The sequence below is a fragment of the Anser cygnoides genome, chromosome 6 (genome assembly GCF_040182565.1).
Source record: "Anser cygnoides isolate HZ-2024a breed goose chromosome 6, Taihu_goose_T2T_genome, whole genome shotgun sequence".
NCBI lineage: Eukaryota > Metazoa > Chordata > Aves > Anseriformes > Anatidae > Anser > Anser cygnoides.
This window is the reverse complement of record NC_089878.1, coordinates 34,924,446-34,938,963: the sequence shown is the minus strand read 5'-3', so window position 1 is coordinate 34,938,963 and position 14,518 is coordinate 34,924,446. Positions and strand designations below refer to the sequence as shown.

Sequence of the window (14,518 nt, the reverse complement as noted above, 5' to 3'; positions counted from 1 at the left end):
TGGACTCTTCTGAAGGAAAGGTGCAGCATGCCTACAGGGAAACTAAAGCCAGTTTGCAATTCAGGGGAGCAGAGTTATTGCTCAGTGTAATTCAATCCACGGTGAAGTGCTGCTATTAAGAATCTTCTGTCAATAAGAGCAGGAAATAAACAACGCTGTAATACCTGGTGAAAGACTGCATCTTGAAATTTATTGGACAATATGCAGGTAGGCAGAGAAGGTAACTCAACGTTCACTTAGAAAACCCATTTAGGCATTTGAGGCAAATGAAATGCTACCTTTGGGAAGGTGACTTTCTCCGCTCCTCCAGAAGCTGTAACATCTACATGTTGTTTAGCATTTGCTCAGTGATACGTAATCATTTTGAAGATGGGACAAAATCTGTGGTGTGTTAGATGACTGCGTGCTTGTTCAGTGAAATTGAGAAGCGCATACAGGTGGCGTTGGGAGTTTGTTTCCACAGGCAGTCCCAAACGTCGTCTTATCTAACTTCAGTAACGTGCGCTCAATTTTATTGCTCTCTTACATTGGCATTCTCCAACAAGACAGAAGAATACCAATCCCTGTTTAAAAAGTGCCCAAGGTAGAAAAGATAACTGAGCTCCAATCTCCCAAATCCAGGCCAATATGCTACTGGATGATTTGGGGACAAAATACTGAACATCATTAGCATTTTAATTTCTTAGGAACTGCAGAAGTTTAGTGCAAGCTTTTGCTAATTTACACTTCAGACAAGAATGCTATTTTTGGCTTTTAAGTAATAGTGTAGTATTTAAGGAAGTTGGTTCAATGTTACGTTACGCTGAAGAAATGGAAATCGCTAACTCACCTCATCGTTAGAGATTATCTAACACATGCAGCAGCAGTTGGGGAAATGGGACTTCCACACAGAAGCTAGCAAACTGCAGTAAACTAGCAAAACCACAAGGATTTGAGGAACCTGCATAACTGTAATTGCCAGATGTTTTCACTATTTCACTAAAACACACCTTAGACTACAGCCTGCATTCTGGGAACAAATCCACATTGAAAATCACCTTCGGTCTGTATTGTTCTGCTCAGTTCCTTCACAGAGTAAAGAAAAATATTACTGTAAAAAAAAAAAAAAGCGTTGTTTCTATCAGTCTAAAGAACTAAAAATAAGAATTCTCTCCAGTGGTATTCTAGGAAACATGCAAAAGCTAGAGAAGTTTCAAAGACTGTGTTGCTGAAACAGCTTTTTGGTCTTTTGAAGCGTTGGATCCACTTTGAAGAAGAATACCAAACATTACACTTGCACCTGAAAGGTGAGTTTGGGATCCAAAGCCTGGGATCTTCATGGTAGCTGCCCAGCTCCAGCATCAAGTCTCAAGGGAGCACAAGAGAGCAAAACAGAGGGAGCTTCCCTGGGCTGCAGGAACTTGCACCACAGCCACTGGCTGACCAGCCGGCACAGCAGCAGTCCTGCTCCTGGGTGGCAGGCAGGCCTCTGAGGAAACAAATGTCTAGATGAAAAAAAGGAGCAATAAGATCCCTCCACCTTTTGTTGTTATTAAGCTGGGAAACTGTGCCAAATTTATTTTCTAGAAGATATTTTCTGAGGTTTCATTCGTCAGCTGCAAACTGGCATTTTGCAGTGAAGCATGTTTTTGTACTGTCTAGAATTCATTCTTTCACATTTCTCACCAGAAGCAATGCCATCCATGAAAGTTTTAAGTGTTCCAATGACATAGTGTTAACCAACTGGCTTTTTCATAACTAAATAAGGTTAAAAGGAAAAACTCTTCTCAATGGGTAAGTTTGTATCACAGTTAAAAGGAAACCAGGCCGCAGTTATTCAGAAACCTTAGAGTTAGCTTAACTTCCTCTTCAACTTTTGCTGTTTCTAATCCCTGCCTTGCTCTGTCCTTCCAGAAAACACAAGTCTGGTTTTGCTATTCCGGACATTTGTTTCTCCTCCAGTCTTTCAAAGGCTCCAGCACAATTAGAGTACTGCACGGTTGGGCATCGTCCACCTGGAGTGACCTGGTGCCTCCAGCAAAGTAGCTGGTTAGAAGTGCAAAATCCTTGCAGCTTTATCTGCAAGTCTGTACAGGATACAGCTTTAAATAAAAAAACTAAACCTGAACGCGTTGGACACCTTCTTGCTTTCCCTCTGCTGCCACGCTCACCTCCCAGTCTGCTCAAGCAGCCAAGACACCAGAAGAGAAGCAGAGAAGAGCTGTTAAGCTAGCTGTCGATGACTCGTACTCCTACGGGAGCGCCGTCAAAGGCAAACCAGAGGAGGCAGAGCTGCTAATACTTGCATTTGTGCAGGCTCTGCAGAAAAGACGACTGGGATTTTCACTGTGCTGTTTCTATTTTGCATATACACAGTGACTACATAACCAGGGCGTAGGACAGTTTTATTCCTAGCTGTGTTTCTAAGGCTTTGCATAAACCAAATTACTCTCTCCCTCTGTGGTTCTGACCCATATTACACAATGAAAAGTAACATTCTGGGCTCCTCTGTTTATAGGTTTGAAACCACTTTACAAGAGAGAGGTGAGTTTAACATATAATATCCTAACAGAATTGCTTTAGAAGAAAAAATCAGATCCCTAAAAAGTATGAAAGAGCATGTGTTCTTGTCACACTAGACTGCAGAGATGATTTTACGAGCAAAAGTAGACACATACAAGGATGGTCCAAGGGCTACAGCACCTCTCCTATGGAGAGGGACTGAGGGAGGTGGAGTTGTTCAGCCAGGAGAAGAGAAGGCTCCAGGGAGACCTTACGGTGGCCTTCCAGTACCTACATGGGGCCTGCAGGAAAGCTGGGGAGGGACTCGTTGTCAGGGGGTGTAGTGATAGGACGAGGGGCCATGAAACTTTAAATTGAAAGAGTGGAGACTTACATTGGATATCAGGAAGAAATTCTTCACTGTAAGGGTGGTGAGGCCCTGGCACAGGCTGCCCAGAGAAGCTGTGGCTGCCCCATCCCTGGCAGTGCCCAAGGCCAGGCTGGATGGGGCTGTGGGCAGCCTGGGCTGGTGGGAGGTGTCCCTGCCCAGGGCAGGGGGATGGAACTGGACAGGCTTTAAGGTCCCTTCCAGGCCAAACCATTCTGTGATTCTACATGTAATTTAATATTGCCTTTTCAAACAGAGGATGTATACACAACCATTTTATTCCTAGATTGTTACCTTAAAGTGAAAAAAAAAATCTTAACAGTAATATCCTGCCAGAACCCTAACACATTTTGATGTTTTAAACCAGCAGTTTTTACTTGAGAGCTCTGTAGGCACATTTATCATTCAGCTGTGCAACCATACTATAAACTGTCAACTCTTCATCCCTGTCCACTTTGACAAATTACTCTTGCAATAGCATTTCCAGTTATCCTTAGCAGCCAACACACCTCATAAATCCACATCATTGTAGTGTTATTAGAATTTCATTTCATGCTTGCATTCGCGAACATTTAAGCTTTCAACCTCTGCTGCTGGGCATTAATCATGGAATTAATCATAGGATTAAGAATGCCAAATTTAAACTCAAGGTTAATAACATGCTCAACCAATATTAGTTTTACATCCTGCCATGGGGACAAAACTTCCAAAAAAATGTGTAAGATCTTAGTCTGAAGTTCCCAAATACACCCACAGACAATGGTGCTAATTGTATCTTTGTTCCATGAGGAAACAAGAAGTTGCCCAAATTCTACATTTCTTCCTAAAGAAAAAATCAACTTCCTGCACCCTTGAAAAAACAACCATTTGCCCTCTGTGAAGTGACACAACCCTTATATTGGAAAAACATGTCCTTTAATTAATGTATCTATGTTATCTTGGCTTAAATGTTAGAGAAATACTACTACTCTTCCAAAATATTACAGGTAGCAGACCAGACTGTAAGAATGGACAGAAAAATGTAAAAGGTCTTACAACTATAATATTTATAAAAGTATTTGATACATTCTTATGCACATGGTAGGCAGGTTTTGCAACTAAAAGTTATTTCAAATAGACTAGCTTATTTCACAGCATTCTGAAAACTCGAGCTGAATGAATCCTCTTACACCATTTAACAAGATACATTTTGTCCACCACCGAGATGAAAATAGTTCTCATACTACTTCTTGCTAGCTGTGAACTTAAAAGCAAGAAGTCAAGAACTCATAGAAGAATAACTGAACTGTTACTTATTCATATATTTTTTATCCAGAAGGTTTAATGTTTACTGACTATATGATGCAATATTTAAAGCTATCAAGTAATAAAGCTCTGCATTGAGTAGTTGTAAGTGGTAACTTTTCCCTGCTCCTGAAAGTTTGATTCAAAATTTCCCTAAAAGCCTTGAAATTTTAGCTGAACAAAATAATTCAAATACAACTTCTGCTTCTGTAACAGAGTTCCAGGTGCAAATCAGAACGCCCTTATACTAGTTCCTGTAGGCTCAGTAGTTGATTTGAGGAACATACTATTTGGCACTGTATATGAGTATAATACAATACGGTCCTGATCCAAGATTACAGGTCCTAACTGTTGCAGCTGAATAGCTACCACATGCAATAAGAAGTGAGGAAAGAAGGGTTGGGGCCAGTAAGAATCCACAACTGGCACTACACCTTCATAAACTTCATTTGTATGTGAAGGAACAAGTGTTTATGTGCCTACAAAGACATCTTCCTACATACACTGTTATGTTCTTAAAAGATACACTACACTAAGTAGCATTTCACTAACTAGGAATAGTATTTGATAAGGAACCTAACAAAAGTCCTCAAAAATTATTTTATAAAAAGATTCTGTACTTAACATTCTTTATATATCACTACACTTTAAAACTGGATCCCCTCCTCAAAGACAAAAGAAAGTTGTTTGTTTTTGTCAACACAGAAGTATTTCATAAACAGCCTTCCTGGCAAGCTGAAACACACTGTTTTGGAGGGGGAGAACACAGTACTGTAACTGATGCATGTAAAAAGTGGTTATCTGTATAACCACGAGGAACATCTGCATTCTGAAACATACGACACATTAGGAGCAAGAGCTAGTCGCATTTTGCCACAGGGTTGAGCTGAAAGATCAATTATGAAAAAACTAACAGCATCAACCGAGTCTTCGAAGCTGATGATTAAACAGAAGATTGTCACAGAAAATACTGTGACTCAACAGGAACACAAAATAATAAATATGTCATTTAAGAATACCAGATTCTCACATTCAGTTGACAGGTATTCTCATTTCTAAGATACATTTGCATTAAAGACATGAAGCACCAGCTGGCTGACAGTGTACTACTGCACTAATATAAATCCACTAATGCTAAAACAATCTTTTAGTAGAAACTTAGATCAACTTCAGATGATTATGAAACTGTACCTTCAGCTTTTATGAAAAACAACAGGATAAATAATAGTCATACTGGATCTTTTCCTACACCAGCTTTATAGCCCATAAATAAATCAACACGAAGCGCTAGCAATGTAGTGAGTCAAATCTGCGATAAAACCCAGCATTTTTTATTTCTTCAGATGTGTGTTTTGGACACACATTTAACTATTAATGCTGCTTAAAGCAGTGCCTTGAAAAGTTCAGCTACAGCAAGCTGAGTAACTTAACAGAATCTGCTTTCATTATAACTGAGTTACTCATATAATAGACTTACTGTTTTCATCTCCGATACAGAATTTAAAAACCCAGCCCTTCCTCCTGGAATCCTGCAGAAACTGTGTAATTAATATTAGTTCACAATTCTGCAGCCACATTGGCTCTCTCAGTTCTTTACAAGTAGGAAGCCACTAGGTATCAAAACTTGTACCCAAATCAGTTGCCACAAGTTATCAGAATTTTACTATTAAGAAAGAGGTCAAGTCATCAAATACATTTGACTATTTATTTCTGGCATACACACCACAAACTAGTGACACAGAGTGACTAGTGACTAGGAGTTTGCACTAAATCTTGTTTGACAGAATTTCTTCTTGGAAAACAAGCATTACTCAGGAAGTGGGAGATCTGTGGAAAAAAACTACAAAAACACCAGGGCAAGCACCTTATTGAGCCGTGTACAAAATCTGGCTTTAAGCAGGAAGTGAGCACGCTTCCTAGAAGGATGTACTACTGCATTCCACTTTCTAAATTTCACACTCCAAACACCTCCCCCTAAATTTCCTATCTACTGCTACCTTAGGAGCTACATAGAAGACAGCAGCAAGCATTCAGAGGCAAGGGTCTATGACTGAATTCCACACTTCAGTTTTATAGGGTATCTCGTGTGGACTCACTGAGCAGTTGCTGTTTACATCACTTCAGTTACAAACACTAGAATTCTCCATGCTAGAAACACCTGGTGGACTGAAGAAAAATAGTAAAACATTTCTCAATAATTCTGTTTTAATAATGTTTTCCTCTTTCTAGATTTTTTCTGAAGAAAGTTATTTGTTTTGAAAAATGTTCACAAACAGTTACCAAAAGCTAGGGAGGCACTATGATGTTCCCCTTATGCAGATAAAAAGATTACTGACCTCACTGAGGTAAATAAAAAAGGAGCACGTGGACCCATCTACACCGTAACTTGCATAACAGGGATCCGATCGCCACATATCTTTCATCCACTGAAACAGAACAAAAACAGGGTTACATTTAAGCCTCACAGAATAACTCTAAAATATGCTACTTCACACTGAAGTCAGGAATAACAAAGGAAAGCTGCAAGCCACTATATCCAAACTGATAAAACTCTCAAATAACAAAAAGGGAGTTTTATGAATATTTTGCAGCACACTACATCTCAGCATTCAACTACAGTGGGGAAGGAACTACATACCAGGTGTGGGTACAGTTTGCACAAACTGTAAGCCAGGCAAGCAGAGGCAAATACCAAAAGGAGAATATAATCAGGATTCATATGTATGGGTGTGGCTGGAGCTGATTTTCATTGCCCCCCATTACACACGCTCTGCAATTTAACTGGCCATTTTAGTTACCAAGACAGTAATCTGACTCTGCCAAGAACCGGCCAATTCTGCAGAAATAAATAATTCATTTAACTTCTTATTTTAACATACAAATGACGTACTACATAGCCACCACACAGCCCATTTGTCAAAATGGATCAAAACAGATTTATATACAATCGTATTTATTTTAAATACTATAGTGTAAGAATTTTATTTAGAGAAAAAAAGGTAAGGAAATTTCATGTATACTTCGCCAGCTTCACTTTCAGAAATAAATCCTAGTATTTGATAATTATATGAAAGTACTCAGCAATTTTACTTTTATCCCAACTACTAATACAGTTTCCTTATATTTGAAACGTAGTCTGGAAAAAAAAAAAACTCTCTGCAAGTTTATTACTTTTTCCTTTCCAACCGAAGTCTGATGGCTTTCGATATTTGGTCTTTCCAACTACGTTATTAGTGAAATGCAGGATTTACAGAAAACGAATTGTGAACCCCCAAAACCAAAGTTTTGGTGGCAAACTTAGTGCAGTAGGATTATTCATAGAAGCAGGTTTAGAAAAACCAAATGATCTTGATCATTTCATTTTTTTTTTAAAGCTTTCCATCCAAATGAAGTTATTGGGTAAATTGACCGAAGTCACCCTGAGCAAGACAACAGTCTTCTGTTTGGAAACAGAACAGCTCCTCTGTAGGGAGCCTATGTTCTCACCCAGGGCTGAAAGAACAATGCTAAGAAGGAAGGGAATGCAAAGTGCCTAGCTGGTGAGTAGAAGAGGCAGAATCCCTTAAAACAGAAAAGGTGAAAGGGAGGAACTGGACAAAGCTGTTGGCAAAGAGGGGAAAGAAGTATAAATAAATGTCTTGCTGAAAGAGAGAAAGGGCTGGAGTGAGGTGCACACAATATCCCAGCCCTGGGTGGGGGGACGTCCAATGACTCATGATGGGAAAGAAAACAAAGGGCTTTTTAAAAAGGAGAAGGTGTGTAAATAACCAAATGGCATTCAAATAGTAACGCATTTCATTAAATAATGTGGCATTTTATTATAACGTGGCATTTTATGTCTGTCTTAATAAGATGACACTTTGTTCCTCTGCAGAGTATTAAAGGGTAAGGTGAGGAGTTTTGTAGTGACACATGCTCCTAAATACCCTCTTTTTTGAGCCAGTTGCTCTTATATTACACCACTGAGTAGTGACTTCTTGCAACATACGTTCAGTTTTTAACAAAACACACATAATAAGATTAAGAACGGCTCACAGTTACCTTTATTTTCCCTTCACAGTGAGGAAAACCATCCATAGGAGGCAATTCACACTGTTCTTGGGCTCCATTTATGAGATCTAAAGAGAAACAGAGACCATAACTGATATTTTGTTTTACAGTTCTGACATACAGCCTAATGAATCCTTCCTTTTACTTTTATGAATCCGCATCCAGACCGACTGAAGAGTCCTGCTGTGTAACATTTGTTATATCATTAAAACTCAGTGTGCTCTTTTTTGATTATAGAAAAAGGTTGCATAGCTTTCAACTTTGACTTGCAGTAAGTGCTGAATTATATACAAAGCAGTCTATGAAGACTTAAATAAAAACTAAGCTAACCCGTACTGAAAATAATAAAAAGCAAAACAGCTTCCTAATCAAAGCATGCTTAAAGCTACTAAACTGCAATAATTTGTTTATAATTGTCAAACATTTGTAAGATGTACATTACTCTAGAAATGAACTCTAGATTTTCCAATTCTGTTATCATTTCATAAAATACTCATGATCAGCAGGCTTGGCACCAGATACTTGACCCAATTAAATATTGCAATATGATCTAAATTTACAACTGAGTAACACTGCATCATAAAAAACTATTATGGTCTCCTAATGTATATACATTTAACTATTTTAGTATCTTGTAATTCTCAACTTTTGCAGCATGTTAAAGAACATAAGACAGAGAAACTCTTCTAGACAATAAGCCAAGGAAAAATGAGCAGTCTTTAAAGGACATTATCACACCCGTTCCAGGATGGGACTTTCTTCTAAGAACCCAGTAACACAGGCCTTTGAGGCAAGAAAAATGATTAATGTGGTAGAGAGATTCTCACTAAAGTCAGTGGAGGATAAGTTTTTTAATTTAGCTAGTTCCTCCCGGAGTTATCTAAATTATACCTGCATCATTTCTGGCTTTTCCCATGGACTAGAACCAAGATCATTAAAGCCAACCATCCATCAACGTAGCAACACTTCACACCATGGCATTTTAGTAGTTATATTGCACAACCTCACCCAGAATATGCTAATTAGAAATCTCAGTTAAAAAAATAAAAAAGGCTGCAGCATTAGGATAGAGTATGGACAAAATCCGTGGAAAAAAGCTAGAATACTTTTGTGGTTTTACTGTATACAAAAAAAGCCTTTTCCTGATTTATCTGAATATTTTGCTTTTTATTTATTTGGTTTTTTTTGGAAATAGTTTCTTTTAAAGATAAAACATGAAATGCGAGTGAAGTGTTACAAAATGGATTGGACGGGGAAAGAAGAATTATGCCTGGAAGATGATGTATTCGGCAGTCTCCGCAGCAGCAGCAATTTGACAAACCGAGCTGTACTGCCACCGACAATAACACTGAAGCTAAGCAGTTTTTCAGATGACTTTATAATTTCAAATCAATAAGCACTTTCAAAATACTCCAATGCTCCTATCCGTATAGGATTCTTGCGGACCAGACTGCTGACATCTACGGCTCTGATTTCTGCTCCAAGGAGAAACATACAGAGCACGCAGACAGGCGTCAACAACTTGAACTCATGTTCTACATTGCCTCAGTAAAGGTAAATAACACTGGGACTTTCTGCTGTTCAGGAGTCAGACTTCCCACCTGTATCGCGCTGAAAGCGCTCGAGATCAAATAGTATGCACCTTAAACCAAAAACAGGCATGGATAAAATTGTGGCAGTTATTGATAATTAGTATAATGCCATTAGGTAAACATTAGTTTGTGGTCTAAACTCTGGCCCTTATTTTGTTCCCCTTTCAGGTGATAGAAAACAGCATTGAGGTTTTTTTTTAACTTCTGTTTACAGAAAAGTTCCTCTTGCAAAAAGGACTGTTCTAGTTTTAACAATTCATATCCTTTGTAACAATGAACAATTACAGAATAAATCTTTTTTAAAGGGATTCTGAAAATTAAAATTCCACTACTGCAAAACAACAGTGTTGCATAAATACAAAGTAATCCGTCATACCAGTATTCAGGTTCTGTCTTTAGCAGTTTGAGGGAAGTAGTTGATATTCTAAGCACTTTTACAAAGCTACCACCTAGATCTCAGATTTAAGTTCTCTCCTCACTTGTCAACTAATTCTGTGAGAATTTCAAGAAATCAAATGTATTCTATGCTAGATATGCTATCCATTACTAAATTAGGAACTCATAAGCCTGAATACAAAATAAGTACTGAGCTTTTTATAAGACATGTTAAATCCAGATCTTCCCTAAACATAAGAGACACTTTAAATCTATGATATATCAGATATATAGTTCAACTGCAGGAAAAATTCAACTTTCAACATCGTACTGAACTCAGGGTTGAAAATGCTGAACGTCTAGGCAACAAACCATCTCTTCTTCTAAAGTCTCTTTAAGCACAGGGTAGTAAATAAACACAACTATAATCCCTTATTTTTCAGCAAAAAATGTTTAGTGTGCCAAGTCTGTCACACCATATTAGATTTGCATTGGTATCTTGTGACACTCCTGAGAATGGGCAGAAGGAGAAAAAACACAAGATAGAATGAACTCTTTCTTGGTACATACGCATCGGTAGACTAGATAGTTCACTTTTATCATGCATCAACTCAATCTCTGACTCAAGTTTTTATAGATGGGCACATTATCACTTTTCCTGTCTTGAACATTCTGGTCTCCATACATTAGCATGAGAAATAAATGCACAAGTCTGAATTCACATATGAAAAATGGTGGCGGATCTGGGCAACCACTGTTTGCCCCGAAGCAGTACCCTTCCATCTTGGCCATTGTTAGTGCGAGTTCTAGATTGAGAACCATCCCGCACAACTTCTCCTCCTTCCTCGATCAGAACCTGTGTGAAGAATTACATTTCAACCAGTTCACTACCAGCTAGGCGTGAGGAGTGTGCTGGAGCCTGCCTGGCACAGCTTTAACCTGTGGGCAGCAGAAAGGCTCCCTTCCCCACCCTTACTGCATTATCTACTCTGAACCATAGTCAAAGACAGAGGAAACAGCCTTGTAAAATATTGAAAGTCAAGGGCAGGGTGGCCAGCCTCTTTAACTATGAGCTGATAGCTACAAATTAACAGCCCAGGTTGCCCTCATCACACCCTGCTGTGCAGCTCTTGCAGTGGAGGAAGCATGGGCTGGACAGCATTTCCTGCATTTCCTCGTGCACGTCTAGCTCAGAATGTGCCTGCACTGCTGAAGCAGCTCACTGTTCTGTTCCCAGGGTGCTGCCGTCCATGCTAACCAAGAGCACGCTCTCCTTCAACAGAAGTCCAGGGGTGAACAAATCATATGTATCCCACGGACAGCCGTGACCACCTCAGACAGACACTAGCAACGTACCCTTTTATATGGTTTACGAAGAGCACATGAAGCAAATGGAAACCTGGGGATGCTGACCTACACATCTTGGTCTTCCAGTGTGAAAAAGCAAGTTTAAAATACAAGTCAAGAGCACAGAGCTTCTTCCTGGTAGGGGATGATGAAAAACCCCAAACCTAAAATACTTCATTAAGCCAGACATTTTTAATGCTGCTTTCGTGAGAAAATAGTATTTAAGAAACCATACAGATTTTTATCCTTAATTAGGATTTATAGCAATTAAAATACAAGTTCTGAGATCTTTTTCCAGCCAAAACTTAGAACTTGATGCCAACAGTTAAAAATGCAAACTGTCAAGTCAGCACAGAACATTAATAACACACTTTTTTCTCTTAAGTTAGGTCCATGATGTTAGTTTCTATTCTACAGATGCCCAAGTGTTTTTGACATCAAGCACAATTTATTTCCTCTTGATTGCTATTACGCACAGATTAAACATTTACCTAATAGGATATTACATTGACAGATTGAAAACATGGATGTGAGCACGTTATAAACCTAGGAGTACACAAATGTTTCTTTAATGCAGTGCTTTGTTTGTGCAGTCCTGGGCCATTCGGTGTGTAACTAAACCTCCATCTCGGCACTCAGAAAGCGGCCATATGTTCACTTCACCAACGTCTGTGGCTGTTTGACGACTAACAGCTCTGCATCAGAGATCACTAGTGCACAGCAGGCAGAACCGAACTTGTGAACAACTAGCAGTTATTTCAGTGCAAAGTCTGGCGCATTAGCATGAATGACGTGGCAGCTTGAAGCTGAGCCACCTGACCTTGCACTACAAAGGATGCTTCTCCTTTGTTGCTGTGTACAACTAAGGACGGATTGGTATCAGTCACCTACCTTTGACACTAAACTCTTGAAACACCAGTTTGCAAGTACAGGTCTTTAAAGTTCACACAATCAAACTCTGTATCAGGGGTTTTGTTTGTTTTACTGAAGCTCTACAATCTCAAGAGCGAGCTGTGTGGCTCAAAGAATAATCTGTGATGAGGCATTCATTTTTTGTTTGCTCTCTGGTTACTCACTAACAAAACCGCAAAAATAAGGCTTAGTAAGTGCTGCGTATGTATTTTGTCCCTTTGCTATATGCATGTCTTATAATAATAAATATCCTTATAATAAATTACATGCTTTGTGATAGGCTCAAAAATTGCGCTTGTTTTTGTCAGTACGGTTTGGAAGTCTAAAAATAATCCGCAAAGACAGTTAGCTGAATAATAGTAATAGCAAAAAAAAGATGCAATTGCGTAGTTATTTAATAATGATTGTTGTTTTACGACAAACAGAATACCTACCGAAGTTCTAAAATAGCACTCTTGCTTAAAGCAAATGAAGAAGCCCCAATCCCATTGAACTGCAAACTGTGACACCAGGGGCCTATCTAGCTGGGTAAGGACCAACTCTTTGTTCTTACAAGAGCAGAAATACCCTAAGACCATTTTCAGACTAGTGTGAAGAAGCATATTAGAATACCTTGTGATGACGTACAGCACAAATAATAGCTCAACTCAGTGTTTCCTATCAGGAAATCTCATAAAAGCAGAAACCTCCTTAATATTAAAAGGACAGAGTAATCATCTGATCAGTCTATTCACCAGTTTTCTCTCTACCTGCTCTCTTTCTGGTTTTGATCATTAAATAAATTTACTATTCTTACTTTAATTTATGGAATCCTTCCCTTTCTGCTTCTATTTGTGTTCTGAAATCTGGAATCCAAGGTTAGACGCAATACTCTAGTTAAGGCAATTTTCATTTGTATAAGATCTCCCTTCCCTTCTCCTACTAATTAACACATTCTCAAGTTAATTCACATTTTTCTTCTCCAGCTGGGAAGGTTTCTTTAAAGAGAGAATTTGCAGTGTGAGCTGAAAGCACTATCAATACTTTCAAAGAAATAAACTTGAGGTTACAAGATTGTAAATGCAGAGCACAAACCGCTGTCTACTAACGTTTTAGAAACTTTAGGAGCAAAGCATTGGTATGATTTAGAGAAAATTAACTTTTCTACTGCTAGTCCATCCTCACACCAGCTGTGCTGCTGTGTTCCATTAATGCTACTGAAATCAATGCGATGTTAGGAGAATTCAAGTAGTAGTCAAGTGGTTAATCAAAATGCAGCCCAGGGGACCACTAACAGCCCCTTTCAGCATTACTAATACAGCTTAGCACTGCGGTGGAAAATATTCACGTGTGGTCTTCTGCATGGTCATAATGCTGTGCTGGAACAGCGAGGCTTGAAAACACGCAGCTCTCCGCAGCTCCAAGCTATTGCCTTTGCAGGAGGCAAACTGACAGGAAAATGGGAAAAAAAAACTTGCTATTATATATAGTGTGGAAAAAGAATACAATGGAGAAGGCACAATAAATACAAATCAAAGCGTTGCCCTGAGCAAGCTGTAATCTTGACTCCTGGTATCAGCAGAGCCCACATCCTATAACATCCAGTATACACAGATGTTTTATGAGGACTAGTTTGGTTTTTTTTAAGGCATGGCCGTAGCTAATATCATATGTACTACTTTAACTGAAGAGAAACCTACTGTAGTCCTCTTAAGACAGGAGGACAGCTTTGGAAATTCAAAATATGCAATACTTTAGCTTTTTATCAAGTTTGTCTCTGCAAGCACAGAACTATAGGATAAACCATCGTCACAGACTGTTAAACCAACAAGTCTGTCCCGCGCAGGACAAAGTTCACTGGAAAGAGCCATGGAAACAAATCAACTTATCACGAAGCTACCTGAGTCTTCCTTCCCACCACAAAGTCTTCAGCATGTCACCCCAAACTCTGCAGGAAGAAGTACATGGAAATACAAAGACAAATGTTCTTCTCACCATAGTAACATTAAATAAAAATGCCTGCTTGCAGCATTGCCAAAGCTGACTTGTCAGTCTGCCTTGCTACATATTCGCGGGTGATGCCAACTAGCTGACAGGCATCCACGCATCA

At 39.0% G+C, this 14,518-nt stretch overlaps 1 protein-coding gene across 5 annotated transcripts in view; it reads right to left on the bottom strand.

Annotated features, from left to right (window-relative positions):
- MGAT5 (alpha-1,6-mannosylglycoprotein 6-beta-N-acetylglucosaminyltransferase) overlaps positions 1 to 14,518 on the bottom strand; it is a 119,026-nt gene that overhangs the window by 49,576 nt on the left and 54,932 nt on the right. For all 5 annotated transcript variants that reach the window (XM_066999225.1, XM_066999227.1, XM_048062820.2 and 2 more), the window contains exons 4-5: positions 8,195 to 8,271; positions 6,490 to 6,579 (exon numbers count right to left, since the gene is read on the bottom strand). In XM_066999225.1, the coding sequence (XP_066855326.1) occupies positions 6,490 to 6,579; positions 8,195 to 8,271 (167 nt within the window). The remainder of the gene's footprint in view (positions 1 to 6,489; positions 6,580 to 8,194; positions 8,272 to 14,518) is intronic.